At 39.9% G+C, this 24,374-nt stretch overlaps 1 protein-coding gene and 2 non-coding genes across 9 annotated transcripts in view; 1 reads left to right on the top strand and 2 right to left on the bottom strand.

The window, feature by feature from the left end:
• The window catches only part of LOC103479939 (ATP-dependent 6-phosphofructokinase, platelet type), a 30,264-nt gene that overhangs the window by 3,975 nt on the left and 1,915 nt on the right, over positions 1–24,374 (top strand). Inside the window, exons 2-22 of one of the 7 annotated variants that reach the window (XM_008434658.2) lie at positions 5,041–5,114; positions 6,864–6,941; positions 9,002–9,191; positions 9,263–9,428; positions 9,519–9,563; positions 9,787–9,895; positions 11,854–11,949; positions 12,475–12,567; positions 12,654–12,779; positions 12,983–13,047; positions 13,157–13,226; positions 13,447–13,488; positions 14,564–14,710; positions 16,053–16,123; positions 16,302–16,389; positions 19,344–19,496; positions 21,017–21,181; positions 22,272–22,333; positions 23,232–23,343; positions 23,468–23,567; positions 23,687–23,792. In XM_008434658.2, coding sequence (XP_008432880.1) covers positions 5,041–5,114; positions 6,864–6,941; positions 9,002–9,191; positions 9,263–9,428; positions 9,519–9,563; positions 9,787–9,895; positions 11,854–11,949; positions 12,475–12,567; positions 12,654–12,779; positions 12,983–13,047; positions 13,157–13,226; positions 13,447–13,488; positions 14,564–14,710; positions 16,053–16,123; positions 16,302–16,389; positions 19,344–19,496; positions 21,017–21,181; positions 22,272–22,333; positions 23,232–23,343; positions 23,468–23,567; positions 23,687–23,792 — 2,158 coding nt within the window. Of the gene's footprint in view, positions 1–5,040; positions 5,115–6,863; positions 6,942–9,001; positions 9,192–9,262; positions 9,429–9,518; positions 9,564–9,786; positions 9,896–11,474; positions 11,571–11,853; positions 11,950–12,474; positions 12,568–12,653; positions 12,780–12,982; positions 13,048–13,156; positions 13,227–13,446; positions 13,489–14,563; positions 14,711–16,052; positions 16,124–16,301; positions 16,390–17,688; positions 17,842–19,343; positions 19,497–21,016; positions 21,182–22,271; positions 22,334–23,231; positions 23,344–23,467; positions 23,568–23,686; positions 23,793–24,374 lie in introns of all 7 variants that reach the window. The other 6 variants (XM_008434656.2, XM_008434657.2, XM_008434662.2 and 3 more) reach the window with 6 other exon arrangements.
• trnar-ucu (transfer RNA arginine (anticodon UCU)) lies at positions 7,796–7,882 on the bottom strand. Its single transcript is given in 2 exon segments — positions 7,796–7,831; positions 7,846–7,882. It is a non-coding gene; the product is annotated as a tRNA-Arg (tRNA).
• trnar-ucu (transfer RNA arginine (anticodon UCU)) lies at positions 8,027–8,115 on the bottom strand. Its single transcript is given in 2 exon segments — positions 8,027–8,062; positions 8,079–8,115. It is a non-coding gene; the product is annotated as a tRNA-Arg (tRNA).

The following is a 24,374-nucleotide window of genomic DNA, read 5'->3' as shown; positions in this document are numbered from 1 at the left end:
GTTCCATTATTTACAACCTGGATGGAATCAAATGGACTAAACTGACATTGACCAACTAAAGTGTAACATTCAAATGTATCTTTAACTTAAAGGTTTAAACCAAATTTAACTGAGAAGTTATGCTATGATTTGCTTGATTTTTATTTTTTACACTTTAAATTATAGAGATTCTGCAAAAATCAGACTTTCTGCATTTAAACTTACATATCACAAACAAGAGACTCCATTTTCTAAGTAGGAGACTTCTGAAGGTGATTGATTATACTTGACATTATTTCAGGGCATCAGTCTAAAGGGGGTGAATAAAATGCATGCCGCTCTTGTCATCCTTTGTCACACTTTTCTTTACAAATCACAGCAATTAACTACTTTATGTTATAGAATATCATATGTAAGCAGTCAATAACATGAATCCATGGATGTTTGTTGTAATGACAGAAAATAGGAAAATATGAATACATTTTGTAAAGCACTATACATACTGTGTAATGTAGTCCAATTAGCTTAAATAAAACAAGTCATTTGCAGAAAAATAATATTGCAGACATTTTCTTGTCATAAAACTAGACAACAGCACCAAAATAAAATATAACACTTACAGTATTATGTAATGTTCCTGTGTGTATATAAAATAAATAATTGGTGGCTAATCCCTAACATGCTGGAATTAAACTAATCTGTGACATTTGGAAACTAGTAAAAATGCAAAATTATGTGATAATTGATGTGATAACTGTTCTCTCCATCCACTGTTTCACATTTTTAATCAGTCACTGCTTCCTTAAGGTGCCTTCTGGTTGTTTTTGTGCTTCAATGCTGCAAACTGCATGTTGGTCAACTAAAGTTGATTATTTGATGGTCGTCATTAATGGAAAACAACTGGACCTGGTTTAAACTGATGAACTGCCTGAACACACAGTGTTCATCTGGCAAGAAACTGGGATTTTCTGCTGCTGCTGCTCTGCTTTTATTAACACAGTTCACTGTAAAACATTGTGCAGCTTCTTTTCACATATAGTCCGTTTTGATTTCAACAATTTTAAAATTGATGGTCTCAAACTGCTCGTCTTGCTTTAGACACTCACTGATTAATTCTGGTACTGTGGGATTGGGGTTAGGACCCGGTTTCTCTGCCAGGTTTAGTGAATGAGCTCTTGTGATGATGCTTTTGGGCAGAGTAAAGAATGAGGTCACCATCCGATGAGTAGTCACATCCCACACACGGTGCGGACCAGAGCCAGAGAAGGGATGGGCTGTTAGCGCCGGTGTGTGTGTTGTGTTTACAGATCAACTGAATACCAAAGTATTTAGAATGGCTGGAAATAAAAAAAAACCTCCAATACAAAAAGAATCACTTTCTTTTTTCTCATTATACTGGAGAATACATCGTTTTTACATAACTTACAAATGACTTGTGTTTATAATTTCATTTATTAGGCTTGAGCACAAAGTGTTGAATTTAACTAATTTAGATATTATTATTATTATTATTATTATTATTATTATTATTATTATTATTATTATTATTATTATTATTATTATTATTATTATTATTATTATCCACACAAAATGTAATCTGATTAAAGCAGGATGAGGTCAATTTTAATTTGGTCAGCTTCTTCATACAGTTAAGGAGTTAAAAACCGCTAAAAGATTAATATAAATATTACATTCAGAGAAAAACGTAGCAAGCAGAAAACCTGCCTGGCTTCTCTAAAAACTCACTGTAGGAGTTTTATTTTCTTCGCTTCACCTCATCATGTGTTTATTTTGTGTTGCTGTTAAATCTCTGTTCATCCTCAGCTTAACCAAAGTTCTCCCATCCTTCAGAGCACTTTGTTGAAAACTTGAACCAGGTGTTTTATTCACCATGTTTGTTTTTATATCACTGGGTATGTAAAATATTGTGATGAACTTTGCAGATGTACTTAGAACAAATATCCCTGAAGACTTCACATACAGCGGTTTGATGAAAAGATAAAGAAAGTAAAAAAGACGGAAAATGAAACCTGTTTGTTGACTACAAATATTAATGAGTAGCCTGCTAATCAACCCCAGTCTTCTCGTAGATATAGTCTTGCCTTTTGTATTTCCAAACCCAAAATAAAATGCAAAAAAATATATGCAAGTGACTCTACGCAAAAAAAACTGCAACAATTTCTCTTTTTCAAATAACCTAAAACTGAAAAAGCAGTAGGATGAACAAACATGGCGCCGACGTGGAGCTGATGGTGAACCAAAGGAAGCTGGGTGTGAGCATACAGGAAGTGATGGATTAACAAGACGTGTGTGACAGTTGGCAAACAATGGCCAGGTGTCAAAGGTCAGAGGTTATTCGAAGAACATGCTTCACAAAATGAAACGGGAAGAAAAGCTATCGAGACAAGACGATGTAGAAAACTCTTCAAAAAACAAAAGAACAAAATCCAAATCGAACCAAGAAGCACCAACAGGAGTCACATATATACTTAGAATACAGGCAGAGAACATAATTTAAACCAATAAGTAAAAAAAATGTTTTTTTGTTTTAAATAATAGCATTATGTGTTACAAGTCAAAAAAGTGTAATACCAAACAAAAACCAGGAAATATATGTTTGGCTGCAGGAAGTCTGTTCTTGTGCACGGAGATAAACGTCATAGGGTTCTACGGGGAATGCTCTGTGCAGCTGAGCTTTGTGTATGAACAACATGTCCTGCAGTCACTTCACCACAGAACACTGCAGGGTCAAAGGGTCACAGCAACGTTTAGCAGCGGCACAGGAAATACTCCACTGGACTACAGAGCAGAGGGCCATGAGAATAATGAGGATTTTTAACATCTTACATTTCCTCACTGAATAAACGACCTTAAATTGAACATTGTAATTTGTACAACTGCATGAAAAAAATGCTTTTTAATCTTTGCAAAACAGTTTATGTTGCACCTGACCAACAAAAACAGTTTGCACCAGACCCACATTCACCCAACATTGGTAGGAAACTCAGGGCTGAAAGTGTTGTGACTTTTTTACAACTATATGTTGTTCAGTATATTTTGCATGATAAGTGACTGATTTACAATTAAATGTTAAGCATAATTTACATGATAATTATTATTATTATTAATTGAATTAAACATGATAGTATATAATTACAAAGGTGAAGTGAAATATATTTAAGTGCGACACATTATTTATTTGAATAGAGGAAGTCTTTTATTTTGAAGAATGCTCAACAGGATCTGGTTCTGTTGTCACTTGTGGTTGCTAGGTTACGAACAGCCGGTCGCCGTTTTTTTCTCTTCAATAAAAACTGAACAGAAAGGTTCAGTAAAAGACGTAGGAGCCTCCGTCTTGTTTGAAGAAGCTTTCACTCTGTATAAATTTGCTGTTAACACAAATCTATACGTGACAAGAGAAAGCTGGAATCAAACCCACAACCTTTGGACTGCAAGACTCGTCACCTTCGTCTCTTGAGTCTGAGGAACAATGTAAACCTAAAATCCTGCCTTTAATCCACATTTACCTCAGAAAAAGACGTAAACAAGCTGGTGTGTTTTGATCAACCTGTTAATGTAAATCAGCAGCAGCCCTGTGATCCCAGACTTACTCTGAGATTTAAAGCCTGCCTCATGTCTAATTGCACTAAGTGCTCTGGCTTGGCGCAGCGTCCTCTGGGCCCTCCGGCTCGCTCTCTGTCCCCGCTCCACTCCGTTCATCTTGCCCCTCCCTGTTCATGCTGCTGGTTTCAGCTTATTTAAAGAGCAGGACACTGAGGTCACTCGGTAGACAGGTAATCAAGGCCCTGAAGGTGACAGATTTACACTACATGGTTACTATGGTGACAGGATTGACGTCATGAAAATCTGTAAAAGTTAATTTAGAGTGAATACAAGTGTTCAACTTCCTTTTATTACAGTTTTTCATGCAGTGCCTCAGTTACACACAACTGAGTGTGTAACAGAGACTTTATGGGGGTAGACCAACAGGATTAGCACATAGATGTGGGGAACAAATACATAAAATAAATAATCCCATTAAGACTGAGAAGAACACAAAATAGATCAACGTGAGATCCATCCATCCATTTTCTTGCACCCTTGTCCCTTAATGGGGTCAGGAGGGTTGCTGGTGCCCATCTCCAGCTAATGTTTCGAGTGAGAGGCGGGGTCACCCTGGACAGGTCACCAGTCTGTCACAGGGCAACACAGAGACACACAACCATGCACACACACACTCACACCTAGGGGCAATTTGGAGAGGCCAATTAACCTGACAGTCATGTTTTTGGACTGTGGGAGGAAACCAGAGTACCTGGAGAAAACCCATGCATGCACAGGGAGAACATGCAAACTCCATGCAGAAAGACCCCAGGCCGGGAATCGAACCCAGAACCTTCTTGCTGCCAGGCAACAGCTCTGCCAACTGTGCCACTGTGCAGCCCGCGAGAACAAACCAAACTCTGAAAAGCTAATAAGGATCTGAAATCTTTTCTCCCAGGCAAAGCACATACACAGCTCTAACAGCTCACAGGTAGATCTACAAAAAAAAGTAGATCTACAAACCCAAACTTGACAGGACATGGAAAGAGTTAATGAGGGAAGAAGCCAAGGAGCACATGATAACGTTGGAGGAGCTGCAGGGGTGCACAGCTCAGGTGGAAAATCTGTCCGCCTAGATCTGGCCTTCCTGGTCGTGTCAGAGACACCTCACACCTCACTGAGGCTTGTGGTTGTAGAATGTTGTAAAAATATCTTCAGAGGTGTGAAGATGTTTTCCACCACATGCCAGCTCTTAGAGTTATGGGACTTTATTTATGCAGTGTGTTTGAACCAAAGTGCTTTTTTAAGAACTCTTGAATATGAACAAGTCAATATGTTAAATCAAGTACCGTCCGGATACAGTCTCTCTTGGTTGTTTTGGGAAAAACAAGCATGAGACGTGACTCATTTGTGACGGATGAGCTTACTGTTTATCATATAGCACCAATTTTATGTCTGTAGCAATAACCAACTTTCTGAAAATGCTTGAAGAGCCTCTGATTTTCTCTGTGTTCCCAGGCATGAATGGAGCCGTCCGGGCTGTGGTCCGAATGGGGATTTATGTGGGAGCCAAAGTCTACTTTATTCACGAGGTGAGAATGAGTCAGAGTCCAGACATGACCATGGAGAGTCTGCAGGATCTGCCACTCTCAGCTACACACTAAATCTGTGCTGACAGCTCCTCTGTGCTGGGTTATCACTGGGAATCAGGGACCAGCAGGAGTCAAGCTGACTTCTCCAGTCTGACCTGAAAACATTTTAACGTTACATTTTATTCCTGAGCACTAATTCACTTTTATTTGCTTTTATTTTAGCTTTTATGCACTAAAACGTGATATAAAATAATTCACGTATATCTGAGCTGTGCTGGGGAACATTAATGTAAGTAATTAAAACTAAACATTTACAGTTAATATTTCAGATCAGGCTCATAAATATGATGATTTAAATGGCACAAGCAACAACAAACGAATAAAACGTAAAACATTTTATTAAAGTAGATCCTAGATTTTAGAAGCACTTTGTTGCTACGTTCTTAAATTCAGATGTTTATTCCATTGAAACAGATAACCAAATGTTTTCCCATATACTTATATCTTTAAGTGGTGTTTTTAAATATCTTTTGGTCTATATTCTATTTTTTTTTGGATGTAGGGTCACCAGAAAGGCATCTGATCCCTCTGTATGATTTGCATATGTTTATAATCCACAGTCAGTCTGACAGCTGTGAGCCTTTGCATATAAACATTATGTTTTATGGAGCTTGCATGTTATTTAGCTCCACCTTCTAATGTGTTAAATTTGATGACAATACATGGATTACTTTTTTATCACAATTAATTGCAGACAATATTAGACTCCTTCCTGTATAAATAGGATTCTGATTTATGTATTTACATCCAGCCATTTTCAAAGTGTGTTTACATGTATTATGTTGTATAACAGGGGTCCCCAAACGTTTTCCTGTGAGCACCACATAACTTTTCCCTTCTCTGGTGGAGGCCGGAGTCGGTTTGTAACAGAAAAAGTGTTACACGTTTATCGCCTGCGCTGCCCGGAAATTGTTGACGCATGGGCAAAAACCGTTAGTAAAACCGTCACTGGGACTGACTAGTATATATTCCATTGAGGGGAAGTAACTTTAACATATGAATTCCTCATATGTTAACATAAAGGCTCGTTTTGAAGTATAAGCTGCTACTTACAGGCATTGCTTCGAAGAATTCGACCTGGAATGCGGCGTTCATAACAAACACGTGTGTTCATCTGCTCTACCGCTAGTCAAGCAGTTCCCTAAAAGTCCAACAGATGGCAGCAATGCGCCAYGCAAAACAAAACACCCRCAGTTTACAGGACACACTTCCTGCTAAAGAGCCCCCTGGTGGTTGAAGAAAAAGCCACATATAAACCGGAAAATACAATATATAAAAAAAAATCTAAATGCTCTCTGGTATTGTTCAGAGGGCCGGACCAAATGTGGCGGCGGGCCGGATCAGGCCCGCGGGCCGTAGTTTGGGGACCACTGTTGTATAACTTTTAAAACAATGATGGTTCCAGAGGAAGAATTAAATTGCTTTTGTGCAGCATTTACTTAACTCCGGCTAAACTGGGCGGTTAGTCCGAGTTAACCGCGTGAAACATAAAGCATACATTAAACTGCAGGTATTGTGTGGAAGCAGATTACTACATTAAAGTTGAATTAACAATAATCCAGTTGTCTGACTGTTTTAGAACAAAGCAGGTTTTTATCTTTAAATTCTTACTGCTGCTTATTGCTTTCAAATGTGGATTTTCTTTTTGAAATAAGAAGTGACTGATTTCTTGTTGGTGTTTTGTCTCAGGGGTACCAGGGGATGGTAGACGGTGGAGACTACATCAAAGAGGCGACGTGGGAAAGTGTCTCCAGCGTTCTGCAAGTGGTGAGCACAACCTGCTGCTACACGCTCTTCATGTTCCCTTATTCTGCTGGAAATCATGGTGCTCCCATGAACTGTGGTACAAATGTTATTTGCATGGAAAAGCAGGCTGTGGTTGTGGACCTTATCATCTGGAGGAAAAATCTTTGAAAGCTTCACATTGTGTCTGAACTATGACTTCGTACTGGCAATTTTGTGTGAATTTTATATTCTAAAATCTCCCAGTGATGAATAAATACAATTAAATATTTCCAAAATGCACACAGAAATTGTTAGTGTTAATTCAATGTTTAAATTGCAAATATTTCTGAAATAATCTTGCTTGAATACTGTAATAAATGTTGTTTAGTAAGTCTCTGATCATACAAAGTTCATTTTTCCTGTAAACATCTGGATCTAAAATCACAACTGACTTTGCTTTTCAAGTCTTTGAAATAGAAAAACGTGACTTATCCAGTCACACCAGCAGATATTTGAAATTCTTCAAAAAAGATCCCAAATATGTAAGTTTGTCTTTTCATTGCTGCTTGTAAATGGTCAAACAATTGTAATATGAGGGAAATGCAGCAGAGTGGATTTTAATAACATATTTACGTCTTCAAGGAGTATCATCCGGTTAGTGTGCACTTTTTTTGGCTTTTGGCTGTGCGTAGTTTCTTTGGGAGTTGACTTTCCTATTGTTTATCTTCACTATTAAGCATTTAAAGGAGAATGGCTAAAATTTGACTCTGGTGGGACTCAAACCCACAACCTTTGAATAACCTCTTCAATTAGAAGTTCAATGCGCCACAGAGCCTTGATCCATGTGTTTGCTGGTGTTAATAAGCATTTATTAAAATAAGAAATAGAAAAATCACTGACTCTGGTGGGACTCGAACCCACAACCTTTGAATAACCTCAGTCTGTCTAGAAGTCCAACGCGCTATCCGTTGCGCCACAGAGCCTTTTTCCCTGAGCTTGTATCCAGTTTTTTTCTTTGGTAGTTGAGTTTCCTACTGTGCATCTTCAACATAAGCTGTCTAATTTAGAAAGACTTTCCTTTTTAATAAATGCAAAAATCCTTTATTAAAAAAAAATAGAGCAATCACTGACTCTGGTGGGAYTCGAACCCACAACCTTTGAATAACCTCCTCATCCATCTAGAAGTCCAACGCGCTATCCGTTGCGCCACAGAGCCTTTTTCCCTGAGCTTGTATCCAGTTTTTTTCTTTGGTAGTTGAGTTTCCTACTGTGCATCTTCAACATAAGTTGTCTAATTTAGAATGACTTTCTCTTTTACAAATGCAAAAAGCATTTATATATATATAAAAAAGCAAGCAGTGACTGGTGGGACTCAAACCCACAAACTTTGAATACCCTCCTCATCCATCTAGAAGCCCAGTGCGCTATCCATTGCACCACAGAGCCTTTATCTATTTGTTTGCTGGTGTTAAAGAAACCTTAAACATGTAACGCACAGTTTGTCCAAGAGATTTTCAGCTACGTACAACCTCTATGGTAGTTGAATACTATTCTGAATTTTCACCGTAATCTAATATAGAATGACTTTCTATATTAGAAGCATTTCTAAAAAAAGCAAGCAGTGACTGGTGGGACTCGAACCCACAACCTTTGAATAACCTCCTCATCCATCTAGAAGCCCAGTGCGCTATCCATTGCACCACAGAGCCTTTATCTATATGTTTGCTGGTGTTAAAGAAACCTTAAACATGTAACGCACAATTTGTCCACCAAGAGATTTTCAGCTACGTACAACCTCTATGGTAGTTGAATACTATTGTGAATTTTCACCGTAATCTAATATAGAATGACTTTCTATATTAGAAGCATTTATAAAAAAAAGCAAGTAGTGACTGGTGGGACTCGAACCCATTAATTAGTTAATAATTGTTAGCATCCCATATATTGCAAAATGTTTCACATCCTAAAAAAATGCATACGAGATGTTGCCAAACTCTGCAAATGCAAAGAATCACAGTTGTCCAGAAAGTTAATGTTTGAGTGTCATAAATGTGTCAGAACTATTGAAGCATATTTAGAGTAACTGCTATGATTGTCTCCAGGGTGGAACTGTCATTGGCAGTGCCAGGTGTAAAGAGTTTCGCTCCCATGAGGGCAGACTAAAAGCCGCTCACAACCTGGTTCAGCGCGGCATCACCTACCTGTGTGTGATCGGTGGAGACGGCAGCTTGACCGGAGCCAACCTGTTCAGAGAAGAGTGGAGCGGCCTTTTGAATGAACTCATAGAGCAAGGTGGTTGTTCACCTGAAAGTCTGAATTTCTGTGTTTCAGCTTTACACACCGTGTCCTTTCTTTTTGTGCAGGGCTCATAGATGAAGAGGCAGCCAGAAGTCATTCTCGGCTTCACATTGTCGGGATGGTTGGCTCTATCGACAACGACTTTTGTGGCACAGACATGACCATCGGCACTGACTCAGCCTTGCATCGGATCATTGAGGTGGTGGATGCTATCATGACTACGGCTCAGAGGTGAGTATATCCATTCATGGTTGCAAGAAGACCAGGAGATATGAGTGACTCTTTAAACTGATAGAATAATTTATCTTCTTTGTTTTCCAGTCACCAGAGGACATTTGTGCTGGAAGTCATGGGCAGACACTGCGGGTAAATGAATTAAAGATGCACTAAATTAATGAAAAAGATACTAAATGCAAATTCTTAAAAGCATGTTGCAAGTTTTGGAAGCTTATCTTTTCCTTTATAAAGGTTGCTCTAAGATATATGATGTTTTGGTGCCATTTTTTTCTGCCTATGTTTTCAATAAATGCATTTCGGGCCAAAGTTCATCTTACATCAAAATAATATGGGTGTGTTTGTGTGTGTTTAGCTACCTTGCTCTAGTCAGTGCCCTCGCATGTGGAGCAGATTGGGTTTTCATTCCAGAGATGCCTCCTGAAGATGGCTGGGAAGACAACATGTGTCAGAAACTGTCTGAGGTAACCTGCGTGCTTTTTCGTTTAAAAAGCCTATCATCTTAGAAGATGTTTTCATTACAAATGCATGGAAGTCTTCTTCATCAGCACACAGTCAGTCAGCACTAGGAAAATGAAAGTCATTGTTCTGTTAATCATAACAGTTTACTGATGTCTTTCTCACACACAATCAGTTCAGTTCAGTCGGTCTTTTTGTGGTCTGTAACACATTCACAGTTGAAACTATTTACATACGGTTTATAAAAAAACAGAACTTCCTTAAAGTTAGAAGTTTACGTACACTAAGATAGCCAATATGATGAAGTCACGGTTTTGTACGATTCTGGTTAATTCATAGCTTTTAAGGAACAATTAGATGAACTTGCAGATGTATTTAAAGGTAACACCTAAAGCATTCTGCTCTGTTGTGTGATGTCATGGAAAAATCATTCCAGACGTCAAGATGAGAATGTTGGACATCCTCCATCTGCCTGGGTGAGGGAGTTTAGATTTTACAAGATCTCACAGGCTTCAAGGCTAATAAACATAGAACAAGCAATAATGATCATAAATTCAAGCTTAATAGCTCCCTGAGGAATGTGAGCTAAATAAACGCTGTGAGAGATCATTGTTTGGAATAAGCAGTCGACTCTCTGTACTGTCATTAAGAATGTCCTCATGTTTTAGAAAGCTCAGTAGCACTGCTGCTATAGTGAGATTCAAACCCACAACCTGTGAATATACAGCATATTACAAGTCGTTAGAAGTCTAAGATGTTCTTGACTGCACCACAGAGTGTTTTAGTCACTTTAATTCAAACAGTACATCACCCAGTGGTCAGTGATTCAAACAGGTGCAGAGCTCCATATCTTGGCGTTGATATCTGTGTCAAATAATGATGCTGCAGTTGTGCTTATGAAGCCATCAGTCAGAAAGCTGCACTAACCGTAAACTCCAAAGAAAAATGGACAACAACTCAAAGTCCAACCTGATGTTTGCACCCAGCTTCTCCACTCAGCTGCCCATGAAAAACTAGAATATTGCTAAGCTCCTGTTTCTGTGCTATGTAGCGATTGTTTTACTGCAGACTGTCAAACAAAAGTCCCAAAATATGTTAAAGATATTTTATAAACAAAATGAACCATCATAACTAAAATACAGAGGATTTAGTTGTTTATAAACATGTCTAATACATTTCATGTCAACTTGAGCTAGGCGCATTCGAGTTCACATTGTTCAGTCCAGTTTTAGGTAGAATATTAGTCACTTTACGAAGACGGTTATAATGGAATCAAAATCATTTTCTGAAAATATATTTTCATTTAAGGAATCAGTCACTCCACTAAACATAAACAAGGGAGGTATTAAATCCAACCTTGGCTAGAAATGAAAAAGCAGGTCAGCTCTGACGTGGCATAGTCTCTAGAAGATATCAGGAAATGTTTCTTTCATCATCTGTTGTTATAGGAATAAATGCACAACCTTCCCAATCCCAACCAAAAAGCACCTGTAAATTAAAACTGTGCAGTTTGAACACAGAGTTCCAGGCGTTGTGCTGTCATTACTGTCCAACATACTTCATTGTGCTTTTGCTGTTGTCTAGAGTCGATCGCGAGGTTCCAGGTTGAACATTATCATAGTTGCTGAAGGAGCCACTGACAGACAAGGACAACACATTACCTCTGATTTAGTGAAGAAAGTGAGTAAAGCTCAGTCTCAGACTGACGCAGAGGAGAACCAACAGCTGGAACACTAAGTGGAAATGGATGGTTCTCACGAAGTTTAGGCGAATAATTTCAGTTTGGTTGAGATTCTTGCCACGCTGCCAGGAATGAGGCAAAGTACAGATGACAACAGGCAACAAGTCGAAGTTTCCTCCCGTTTTGTTCTGAGATCATCCTCCATTGTTCGATCCAGCTTGTGGCACTGCAAAACGTTTTCTGTCATGTTTTCAAATACTTGTGCTTTTTATATTTCTCTAGAACCGTGCTGATAAGAAAAGGCTGAACATTATTATTGTAGCTGAGGGTGCCATTGATTGCCACAACAAGGCAATAACCCCTGATTATATCAAGGACGTAAGTATGGTCGCGAAGCCTCGTCGGCTGGTCGATGCTCCAATCCTCCCCCATAAGCATGAGTTTTTTCTTCTGTCCACGGTGTTGGTTTCCTCACAACGGAAACACTTACTGCGTTTTATGCTTCACATGTGGTCATTTCTAAAAAAAATTAAAAATGCACAATTTAATTTTCATTTTTTTGTTCCGTTCTCGCATCATTTTTTGTTTCAGCCCTATTTTCGTTCGGGAAAGTTGACCTTGCATGTCCATTATTTGGCACGCACCAACATGACAGGAGATGTTTTGCATGATTTCTCCTCTGTTACTTTTTTGTGATTTGTCTTGCCTTTTATTTTTAAGTCTGTTTCATTTCAAGAAGCGATAAAGTCTTACAAATACCAAGCTAAAAGCAGCATTGTTGTTTCAATGGGAACCTTGAGTTACTGTTTAAATTATAATATACATCTATAGACATTATAGCAAAATATATTCATTTTAAAAGCAATTCTCTTACTTCTGTTAATCTCTGATGTCTGTCAATAGCTGGTAGTGAGCCGCCTGGGTTTTGACACCAGGGTCACCATCTTGGGCCACGTGCAGAGAGGTGGGACTCCATCTGCCTTTGACAGGATTTTGGTAAATCATCATAAATCAATCACAATTCCATTTGTTTCACTTTCATGGAGATGGATTGGTAAACCCCTGCTGAAATGAATTTCCAGGCCAGTCGGATGGGCGTGGAGGCAGTGTTGGCGTTACTGGAGGCGTCCACAGACACACCTGCCTGTGTGGTGTCTCTAGTTGGCAACCAGGCTGTTCGGCTACCGCTTATGGAGTGTGTTCAGATGGTAAGACGTTGCATGTTGACCAGAGGTATGGAGAGTTGGCTGGTGTGAAAGTTATTTTCTGAAACCAACCCCAGGTGCTTCCAGTTTCACTGAACTTTACTCCATTTATCAGTAGTTACCAGCAGACGTGCTCAAAAAGAAGACCAGCTACGCGCCGAATGCTTTTGTTTTTCAGTAAAGCAGCTGTTCTGTTTTGCCATCAGACTCAAGAGGTGCAGAAGGCCATGGATGAGAAGAAATTTGACGAGGCGGTCAGACTGCGTGGCAGGTAGGACAGAGACAAAACTCATGAAATGTGCAAATAAGCCATCTGCTAAGAAATTGTAAAGCAATTATCTGCGTTATCTAAAACCTTTAACTCTGTTTTCAATGTGCAGGAGCTTTGAGAATAATCTGAGCACCTACAGACTGCTGGCTTCTCAAACTGCTCGCTCTGAACTCCAAAATGTAAGAGCCACTGCAAACAAACGCCACAAAAAAAAAAAAAAAGAAGAAGAATACAAAGAAACCAGAAATCCATTCTTTTAATTTCTTTGATGCATCTTTTCCAACAGCTGCTCTGAGATTTGTACATTAGCATAAGGTACCGCCTGGTCAGGTGCATCCTGGGTGCTGCGGTCTTTTTGTGACACTAACAGAGTCTCTGTTTTTCTGTGACTGACTTGAGGGAGAGGAAGAGAAGGAGGCAGGGGATGAAGAGCAATCTCATGTATGTGATGGGTCAGCTTCTGCAGCTCCTTTCTGCAGGTGTAGTTTGCACCATTAGTTTTAGGCAAATTAGCTCCTTATCAAGCTGTCGGCTTCTAATTACCATTTCAAATAAATCGCTTTAAATTCATATTTTCATTTCGTCATGGTAACAGAGTGCCACAAAAGGGTCAGTGCTCCCCACCAGCTGCTCTGTCCATCTTTTCTTACTTGTTCATGGCTCTGCTTTGTTGTAGAATTGCATTGATTATGAAGCATAGACACACAGGTGATGACTCCTATGCTTCACATAAGTATTAAAAATAAGCATTTAGTCTGGAGAGAAAGATGCTGGCAACATTAGGCATAACTCAAAATTATGTTAGAGTTTTTAAGTGCATGACATACATTTGTTTTTCAGAGCTTAGCTTAAGCTGAATTCAAGAGACGACTGACAACACTTATCTATATGAGTTTGATAACATTTCAGATGAAAATGTAAGTCTACATAAAAATGATTCTGAAAATATGACTTTTTTCTGAGTCACTTTAATGTTCCAGTGTTAATATCAGAGTCAGAAATTTGACAGTTTTAGATCAAGTTTTTTTCACACTCAGGAGTTACTTATTAGACCATTTTCAATCAAATTGAAGTTTTGGTTTCTTTATCATCAGACGTTCTGAAACGTTTTCTTTTTGAGGTTCTGACATGCTGAACGTGTTTTTGGTCCTTAGTGCTCAGCAGATTCTTAGAGCTGATGGCTGCTGATGTTTTCTGTGGATGTCGTGAGAAAACAAAAGTTGCTGCTTCTCTGCATTTCTAGAAGCATGTGGCTTCTTGCATGCAAGGTTCTCAATGCAGGAACTATTTCACTTCCTCAAACACTTTTAATGCTGAGGTTTACATATGCTGTGTCCAAGCACTAAATGTGAAATTCACGCATTAGGTGTGACTAAAAGATACGGCAGTGCTTGGTGTTAGAGCATACGGCCTTGGCATACGCAGAGCAGCCGGATTCTGCTTCATCTACTGCATATTTAGCATCTTTCAGGGTTACGTGTCTGTGTGTGAAATATCTGGCCTCCGTTATCCTCAGACCTCCTTTAACGTGGCGGTGATGAACGTCGGCGCGCCGGCCGCCGGTATGAATGCCGCCGTGCGTTCAGCCGTCAGGGTGGGAATCACAGAAGGCCACAAAATGTTTGCTGTCAGCGACGGCTTTGAGGGCTTCTACAAAGGACAGGTGAGCCACCACAAACAAACAAAGAAATAAAGAAAATAAAACTTTTTTCTCTGTCCAGTTAACTATAAAAATTATATAAAAGACTACACTCTGGTTTTGAGAAAAGTGTCGGCGTGTTTATTTAACACCATGAATGGATATATTACTTTTGTGTGGCTTCATTCATTTCATACTTTGAATCTGATCATTTTTAAGGTTGATAAAAAATAATTCCCTACCCTTTGATACTGTAGTTGATTGTTAGATCAGCTAATCTAACAGTAAGTGTTACATCTACAGAGCATTGTGTGAGATTGCATACAATTATTATTGATTCTTTGTTGCAACATTTGCATCGCATGTGAAGACTTTGATGCTCATTACTTTGAATGTTTTAATATCTCCAAAAGTCTGGATGATTAGGCTGCTTATACGATGTTAACGGCGTTGTCAGGTGATGCAGTGATCATTTTCTACGGAACACCCAGAGTGCTGAAATGAAAGGCAGATGTGATACGGTTAGTTTACCACTGTAGCATGCAGGCAATAAGTTCTTTATTACAATTGAATAAAAGTTACCTTGTGTCAGTAGTTAATTTTACTATCCTGCTTGCTATGAGAGCTTTAAAACTCAGTCTGCATGCAGCCTTGCCAGGTGTCCTGATAAACGGACTCGGCTGAGCGCAAAGGCAGGACATGAATGCCCCGTCACTGACCACCGCCTCTGAGCCCTAATGACCACAGTGACAACAGCAGCAGCGTCCTGTAAACAGTTCTGCTTACTGTAAGCCAATTACAGAACCTTCCCCAGCAGCAATTCCATTCAAGCAAAGAAAAGCGGTCTGCAGCATGCTCTGCTGACCGCTGGCACACACTCGCTTGTACACACACACACGGATACACACACGGATACATGCATACGTGTGTTTGGATGTTCCAGCAGAGCCGCGGTGACCTGTGGGAAGCGATTACTCTCCGAGGTGAGTGGTCACAGAGGAAGATTAGACATGATTGAGACGTGAAGCGGTAAAAGCTCCTCTGAGCAGCTTGTTTGGTAAAACTCTGGTTGTATTCATGCAATAGGAAAAGAGTAAAGGGGAAAAATGAGCCACTCTCTCTGCTTTGTTGCTTTGAAATATAAAAAATAGCAATAAAACATTAATCTTTTCATAATCGTGTTAGTAAATGTTGCTTTGGCTTACTAATATTTATCTTTTCTGTCATATAACAAATCTAAATAAATGTGTATGACTGGAATTTGCTGCTTTGAAACATCAAATATCTTTGTTTGCTGTTTCAAACAAATATTTTAGAAGAAGAGGTTTAGAAGAACCTCTGCAGCTTTTTGTTTTATTGTTCTCAGATCAAGGAGATCAAATGGGGAGATGTTGGAGGCTGGACCGGCCAGGGAGGATCTCTGCTGGGGACCAAACGGTGAGAACAAAAACAGTCCAAACACGTTTAGAAGATCTTCAGTATGAAGAAGACATAGCAAAAAAAAAAAAGATTTAATTTATCCCTTTCAGTTTCTTTTGCTGGATCTTTGATAATTTTACAGTTGGGAATGAAACAAAGTCCGAATTAAAGCAGATTTTCTCTGTTCCCCGTTAAGAACTCTTCCAGCAACACATCTGGATGAAATTGCTGAGCAGATGAGGATCCATAACATCACTGCTTTACTTGTTATAGGAGGATTTGAGGTATGTTGCTTTTTTATTTCTTAGACAAAGTTATCTTTTTATCGAAACTTCAGTTTTTATTTAAGTAAAAGTATTGTTAAAACCTTTAGAATTCCATTCTGTTGTTTTATGTTGTGATTGTTCAGTTATTGATTTTGCTCATTTTATTCATTGTGACCTGTTTCCACCGCTGCTGTCCTGTGTTTTACAGTGTACACATCCCTGATTTGTTTGTTTTTATTTTACTTTATTTATTTCTGTAAGCAGATTTTGAAAGCCTGGCATTTTAAACGGTGTCTGTACACCTTTCAGATCCATCGGCGACCGGTTCTTTATTTTCATGAGCGGTTTGCTTTCACTAGCTGTCTCCATTTAACATTTCAGCTAGTTTAAAACATGCCTTGACTTCTTAACTTTTTAAAACATAACACTAATTGATGCATAAGGAATTGTTTCAGGCTTTACTTTAAACACAGGACTGTGCAAAGTATTGAAATCTGGTGCCCTGGAAGCAATTTCTAAAGAAATTAGGTTTGGTTTAAAACGTTTGCACAGTGCTGTATGTGTATTATTTATTGGCAAAGCTGCAACACCTGTTGTGCACAGCACTGCCTGCAGTGCCAACTTATTGCTCCAATAATCACAGTTAATTATTGATTCCATGAGATAATGGGTAAAGTATTTCCAGGTGCCCCTGACAGATCAGTGCAGCTTTGCCAATAAAAGAAAAGCTACATGTTTTTATCTTTGTATCCTGTTTGTGCAACAAGCAACATCAGCTTCCTGTGCATGTCTGGTGCCTGCAGTGACTGGCTTGGCTCTCTCCCTTTGGCTTCTCCCTCCACTGCGCTCGTCCGGCTGAACTTTGTTTTTCCCAAGAATGCTTGTAATTTTCCCACCGCATTTGCAGCCCCCCACCCCGCCCCCCCTTTCTCCTACATCATACTCCCTCCCTCCCTGTTGGGAGACAAGCCACATTCATCATGAGTTTTGTCTCCCCACTCAGTTTTCACATCACAGATCAGATCAAAAGGTTCCAGCATGTTTGGAAAAGTTATTAAAATCTTTCTTAGCATTCCCTCCTTTTAACCTGTACGGACTTTTGTAACCAAAGAAGAAGAATTTAATGTTGAACCAAACAGTTAAGCTAACGCCTGTCTTCCTTTGGATCCTATTGCTGTCGCAGCTTCTTCCTGGACTTTTTCTTACCTAAAAGCTTTTCTATATCCTGGTTCTCATTCTGCTACGTTAATATCTCAGCGTTACGCCTCATTCATCTCCTGATCCCAACCAATAAGATGCTGGCTCTCCACGCTGCAGGCATACGTTGGATTGCTGGAGCTCTCCTCGGCACGGGACAAATACCCCGAGTTCTGCGTGCCCATGGTTATGATCCCAGCCACAGTCTCCAATAACATACCTGGTTCAGATCTCAGCATTGGCTCAGACACAGCTCTGAATGCCATTACTGACGTAAGTGTGGCTGACTTTGAGCGCATGCGAGTGTCTGTGGATGTGTCAGTCAGACGCCGTCCAGTCGGTCAGAGTTTGGGACTCTTCTGACTTCCAGCTCGTTTCCAAGAACCAACAAACAGCAGGTGACAATTGAAGTCTTTTTATTCTTATTATTAGGGCTCTAGTATTGGAGAAAACCCGTGCAACTGAATGATAGGGCTTTCTTTGAGACGTATTGAGTTAATTTCACAAAGTTAGACAATAAAGTGGTGAAATATATCAAATTAACAGGGAGGAAAAAACATTTTTGGGATGGTTGTCAAACGAGTGACGCAGTAGAACTGGGTTTAATCAGATACCAGATTTAGGTTTAATTATCTCCTGCAGTGAGTCGGTCAGTTATGGGGTTGGTGGTATCTGATTCAGTGTAAAAAACAAACAAAAAAAACCTTTTTGGACCTAAAAATGGGTCCATTTTGGGTCCATGTTTCCAACATACACAATCTAATTCAGTCCAAATAAAGTTCACATCAATCCATTTCATTAGTTTGTGAATCTTCTTCAGCTATCAAAGGTTCTTGTTTTAAGGTTGACCGTTAGCCTCTAGCTTTAGCTGCTTAACCTTGGCTGACCTTGTAGAAAAAATCAAAATACACCTGCTCTCACATAGAAAAAAATCATTAAATAACAGTGATGGATAAATCTAGTACAGCAGATGTAAATAAAAAACAGACGTCGTTCAGTCTGTAGTTCTCAACACACCAGGTGAGTTTAATTCTCCCTAAATGGAGCTGATGAGTTGGAAACATGTTCCTGCTGTTGGTTGTTGGAGGTGAGTTGGTCTGCAGAGGTGCCAGGTAAGTCAGAGCATGCAGTGACGTGTTGCATGTCTGCACCTCGGTCGTTGTGGTCTTGGTGTGTTGTGTCAGTGCAGTTTGCTGTTTGTGTGCTGATAAACACTCAGTAAGTGGGCAGCGCTCCGACTTATTTCTCCTCACAGACTGTAAGTTTCCTCTGAAAGGCTCGTTAAAGTCAAGCCTGCTGACTTTCTGTTTCAAGACTCGTTGCTGGATGGACGTAAATGGAGGCAGGTCCTCTGCAGTGCCGCCTCGGCCTTTATCTCTGTGTGTCAACACCGTGACTTGTCACTGCGATGACCTCACCCTGCGCCCCGCTCTGTCCCCTCTCAGCCAATGAGAAGCCAAAGCCCCATCCCTGATGGAGAGAGCCAGCTAAGCAGCCCACCCATTACAGAGCTGAATGTTCATGGCTCCAGTTAAAGTAAAGCGGCTGCCCCGTTCATGTATCCTTCACTTTCTACTGCTTTCTGAGTCACCGCTCCCTTCTAGCTAGTATAAAACATGAAACTGCTTTTAGCCAAAACACAGCTGAGTTTAAACCCAACACATTTCCATAGAAAAGAAGGATACAGGATGAGGGAGCCCAGTTGGTAAAGACACATAGAGCTGTAAGTTCCCCCCCTAGTGGTCTAACTGCATATTACGGGCCACCACCATCAGGCCTTTGAGTCCCTGCTGGAGCTGCACCAGGCCCGGGCCAGCTACAAGGAGTTTTGCATTCCCATGTGCATTCTGCCTGCCACCATTAGTAACAATGTGCCGGGCACTGACCACAGTCTGGGAGCCGACACGTCGCTCAACGCCATTGTGGAGGTAAGTTCCCAAAAACAGAAACACAACTTATGAGTGATGAGTCTAGAAAGAAGAATGAGAAGACGGCATATTAATGAGCTGAATTTTTACTGGAAGATGACATCAGATACTCTGTAAAGAGTTTATCCAGACATTACTTAGACCAGGGAGTTAGCAGACTTTTGCAGAAATTAAGGCCTGATCATTTTGGGAAAAAAAACCCATATTTCTCACAAATGTTATCAAAATAATACAAATAAATGTCTTTGCTGAGTTACAAATTCATATTTTAGTCCAGTGCTTTTCAAAGTTTTTCGTCAATTTTCATAACAAGCACATTAATGTCTCCATAGTGACAGACGTGTACAACAGACGTGCAGCAGAACCTGACATTATGTCGTTTGGCATTTTCTTTCAGAAAAAAACGTAACAGTCACAGTAACAGTTTGATGGTTTTAAGGGTTGTAATGCCCCAGAATAACCATGTACAGATTTAAAATCATAAACTTAAACGTTCTCACTTATTGCTGAGCCAATGAAAATATAGTCGCAAAGGAAGTTTGATCATTGTTATCTAAACTATGCCTGAAAGTCCAGGTTGGGAAAATCAGGCAAATGCTTCGTTGTTGCATATTTTAGGGTATCTAATAGAACGTAAATTAAAATTATTGAGGTCTTCTTGTATAACCAACTTAAAAATACCTACCAGGTTCAAGGCAATTAGAAAAATCCCACATTAATCTGGTATCATGTCTGCCGAGCCCCTCAGCATCACTTCAGATGTCAGAGGACAAACAGAAGCTTGTGAGTTCGCTGCCTGCATGTTTAACTGAGTGTCTTCATACGTTGTTTACTGCGTAGCTACATATTATTGTGTTGCTTATGCAATCTGCATGTTTTGATGGTTTGAATTTTGCCAAAAGAGATGAATTGAATTCTGATTTGGTTGATTTCACTCGTCCAGTGAGATGCACAGCTGCAGTTTCTACACCTTCAGAGTTTAAAGACTGACTCCACTTAGAAGAATAACATGTTCGAGTGCTTCAACATAACAAGGCTGACTGGGATTATTTACCACCAGGAGGCTTAAATGAAGCCTTGATTATTTCTTTTATTTATTTTTTTTAATTGACACCGACTATTTATTAAAGGATATATTTGCCGTTTTAAGTAGTGAAGCTTTAGTGTCTAATTTTTATGCAAACACTTGAATATAAAGCTCATGATTTGAACATCACTGCAGCACCATATGAGGAGTCAACCTGTGTATCTTTGTGATGTTGATACCCTGCAGGGATTTTATCCTCTAAAGCAGAGCTGCTGCCGTTTTATGTCATATTTTCATCTGTCATAATTATGTTTGAAGGTTCTCTGATTCCAAACGGATCATCAGTACATAATTCCATCTGTAGTATCTGAAGTGATCCAGTCTGACTCGTCTCAGCTCTGCTTTTGAAATGCGCTCTCTGCAGCTGCATGCCCGAACAGAGACGGAAATGTTTGCATTTTTTTTAAAACTGCGTAACTTCTGTGTGAATCAGACATGCGATCGCATCAAGCAGTCTGCCAGCGGCACCAAGCGGCGGGTCTTCATCATCGAGACGATGGGGGGCTACTGCGGCTACTTGGCCACGGTGGGCGGTCTGGCTGCGGGAGCCGACACCGTCTACATCTACGAGGAGCCGTTTGACATCCGTGACCTGCAGGTCAGATTCAAATACATTTTAATACAAGCATAACAATTATGAGCCTGCTGGGTAAATCGCACCGATGCTTTAAGACGACTTGGTACATCAGACGTTAGTTCACATGCATCCTGCTTCTGCTGCGGTCAGGATGTGTCAGGAATTTGCACGTGAGCCAGATTAAAGATATGCATACAGGGAACTTTATAAATAACCTCTGAGCTGCATCATTCACTCCACTGCAGCCAGATCTCTTTAGAGGATTAGAGGCGGCAGGACTGTCAGGGTTTGTTGTCCCAAAAACTGGATGTTTGTTGCTTTAACTTTACTGATAAGAATGTTAATAAATTGCACTTTTTTGTTTTCAAATTGAAAAGATTCTAATGTTTTACTAAAGGGTAGTGGAAGTTTTGAGGCATTTATTAAAAATTAAAGTTTCCATGAGAAGTTTTTTCATTAAAGGTTTTGGTTAAATGATCAATACACTCTGTTTATAAGCAGATGAGAAAACTGCTTTTAATCGTATTGACTTTATATGTAGCAGACAACAGAACGGTGATGATAAAGAATAAATGGGGTAAAATTTGAAACATTGTCTAAAATAGACTTGCATAGACAGCAGCAGCAACAAACAGCGATGTGAAGGAGAAGAGCAGGTGGTATGCAGAGCCAGATCTGAACAGGCCATTCACATAAAACAACCACATGATGTGCTGTGCAAAAATACAACAATAAAGTAAGATAAGCATAAGATATTTTTCACAATTTGACAAAGTCCATAAATGTTTAACTTTAAATACTAAACCATGTACTGATTTTTGGGAAATATTTCAACTTTAGAACATTCTTTCATGTGGAGAAGTGATTAAAATCTCACAGAAGAACCTTAACGGACTCTTGAACAAACATTATATTTCCTTATGCGTTCAGTTGCTAAAACGGTGGCGGTGGCGCCCTCTGGTGGTGCTTGTGTTGCACTGCGCCTCTGCGTCGTGTGGAGAAAGCTCCCTGACACTGAGGAGTCTCAGAGCTGCAGCTGCTTGTCCAGGTTGGAGGCAGCAGGCGTCCTTCCCTCCCTCAGGTTCCCGTTAAGTCTTCCCTCTGTTTCCAGGCCAACGTCGAGCATCTGACGCAGAAAATGAAGACGAGCATCCAGAGAGGCTTGGTGCTCCGGTGAGTTTCATTCTTTTTGCGAAAGATTATTTTCAATTTGCTGGTGTCGGTCTAGCTTCAGTCAACACACAAAAGTCTAACGGATGAAAACGTTAAACTGAAAATGTTTCCATTGTTGAAAACTCTGTTATTATGTGATTTTCCAGCCTTTTAAGCCTCAAAGTGACCCTTTAGACTTCCTGTGATGTTATTTTAGTCCACTGCAGTGTTTAAAATGCTCCCAGCAGGATGAAGCTCTGTGGAAATAGGACAAATGTAATGTTTTGAACAGAGCGTAGGTGACATTGTGAGGCTGTGCTGAACGGGGCACCTGCATAATAATTTACTACAGCACACCAAAAACAGATGGAGAGTATCTGCAGGCTGTGAAACACAGTACACTGCAGTTTAATGAACCTACAAACAGGAAGAACTGATCTGATTTAATACAAGAGCAACTTCTATTGATATATTATGTGGAAAAAGTTTTAAACCACATCGAATCCCATCTAATCAACAGTTTTCTGAAATGTTTTTTCAAAAGTGTTTTTCTTGGACTGTGGCTGCATTTAGCTGATATTAACTGAATAATTAGTAAGGCTATCTGCTCAGGTAGTGCTTCCTGTTTTAGTGTTTAGTTTGTGAGCTGCAGGTTTAACTTGCATTGCTCTGAAATGACCAATGTGAAGCCTATAGCTGTCTGTGTCTTTGGCGTGCAGAAATATTTCCTAACATCTGTAAGTTGTCTGTCTTGCGACAAGCAAAAAGCAAAGCAGACTTTTTCAGCCACTTTGACCTTGAAAAGGATGTTGAGCCACAGATTCGCTCTTCTTAAATCATATACCTCAATATATGGTAATGTGGGTCATCTTCTTCATCTTTTCCCCGTTTTCATTTTTGCCTCTGTTGCTTATTTTAGAAATGAGAACTGCAACGAAAACTTCACCACTGACTTCATCTACCAGCTGTACTCTGAAGAAGGTCGAGGCGTGTTCGACTGCAGGAAGAACATCCTGGGTCACATGCAGCAGGTCCCACTCATAAAGTCTAATGGTTTAATTATCCCTTCAATGTTGGATTTTTTTTTTAATGGTCAAACAAAGTATATCTTTTAAAGTATTCATATTATTTTAAATCTTGTCTTCCATTGAACAGGGCGGCGCTCCGTCTCCCTTCGACAGAAACTTTGGCACCAAGGTCGCAGCTAAAGCCATACAGTGGATCACACGGACGCTCAGGGAGTCGTACAAGGAAGGTGTGTCACACTACCTGCTTATGTGATTAACGCTGAGAACGATTCATCACGTATTCATGTTTTTTTGGGAGATTTTCACTGTCTTTCGTCTCGGCTGTTTACGTTTTGCTTCCATGCAGGGAGAGTGTTCACCAACTCAGAGGACACCGCCTGCCTGCTGGGGATGCGGCGAAGGGCGATGGTCTTTCAACCTGTAGCTCAGCTCAGGGAAGAGACCGACTTTGTGTGAGATGGAGATTCTATTTTTACCCTTCCAGTCACGCCGTAGACCTATATCTACTTTAAAAAGACAATATGTTTAGGATTAGAAGAGAACTATTACATCCAGCACCAAACTACGCAAGACATATCTTGTAATGTGGTTGTTGATATGCACATGAAGTCGACTATAGAGCCTGAGTTTAGTGTCATTTAGATTGCAGGAGAATATTTTCCTGGTTACGTCTCTTCTGTTAATCAATGTATCGATTATGACCCTAATCCACAATGGGTCAAAATGCTCCAAACAGGTTAAGCTGGTTGGATTCCTGGTGCTTCTGTTTGGTATCACTGAGTGTTCAGAGGAGCCATTGTTACAACATTCACTACAGAGCAGAAACTGAATCTATTTAAGTAGCATTCCTCCAGGTTACTCAGATACTCAGTGCTCTGTGTGATCTTTACTGCTGTGTTTTGGGGAATGCTGCAGCAGGTTTAGAGCTGCAGCAGTTTCAGAGCTGCAGCAGTTTCAGAGCTGCAGCAGTTTTAGAGCTGCAGCAGGTTTAGAGCTGCAGCAGTTTTAGAGCTGCAGCAGTTTCAGAGCTGCAG

The sequence above is a fragment of the Poecilia reticulata genome, linkage group LG17 (assembly GCF_000633615.1).
Source record: "Poecilia reticulata strain Guanapo linkage group LG17, Guppy_female_1.0+MT, whole genome shotgun sequence".
Lineage (NCBI taxonomy): Eukaryota > Metazoa > Chordata > Actinopteri > Cyprinodontiformes > Poeciliidae > Poecilia > Poecilia reticulata.
Note: the sequence above shows the minus strand (reverse complement) of the source record. Positions and strands in the feature narration are given on the sequence as shown.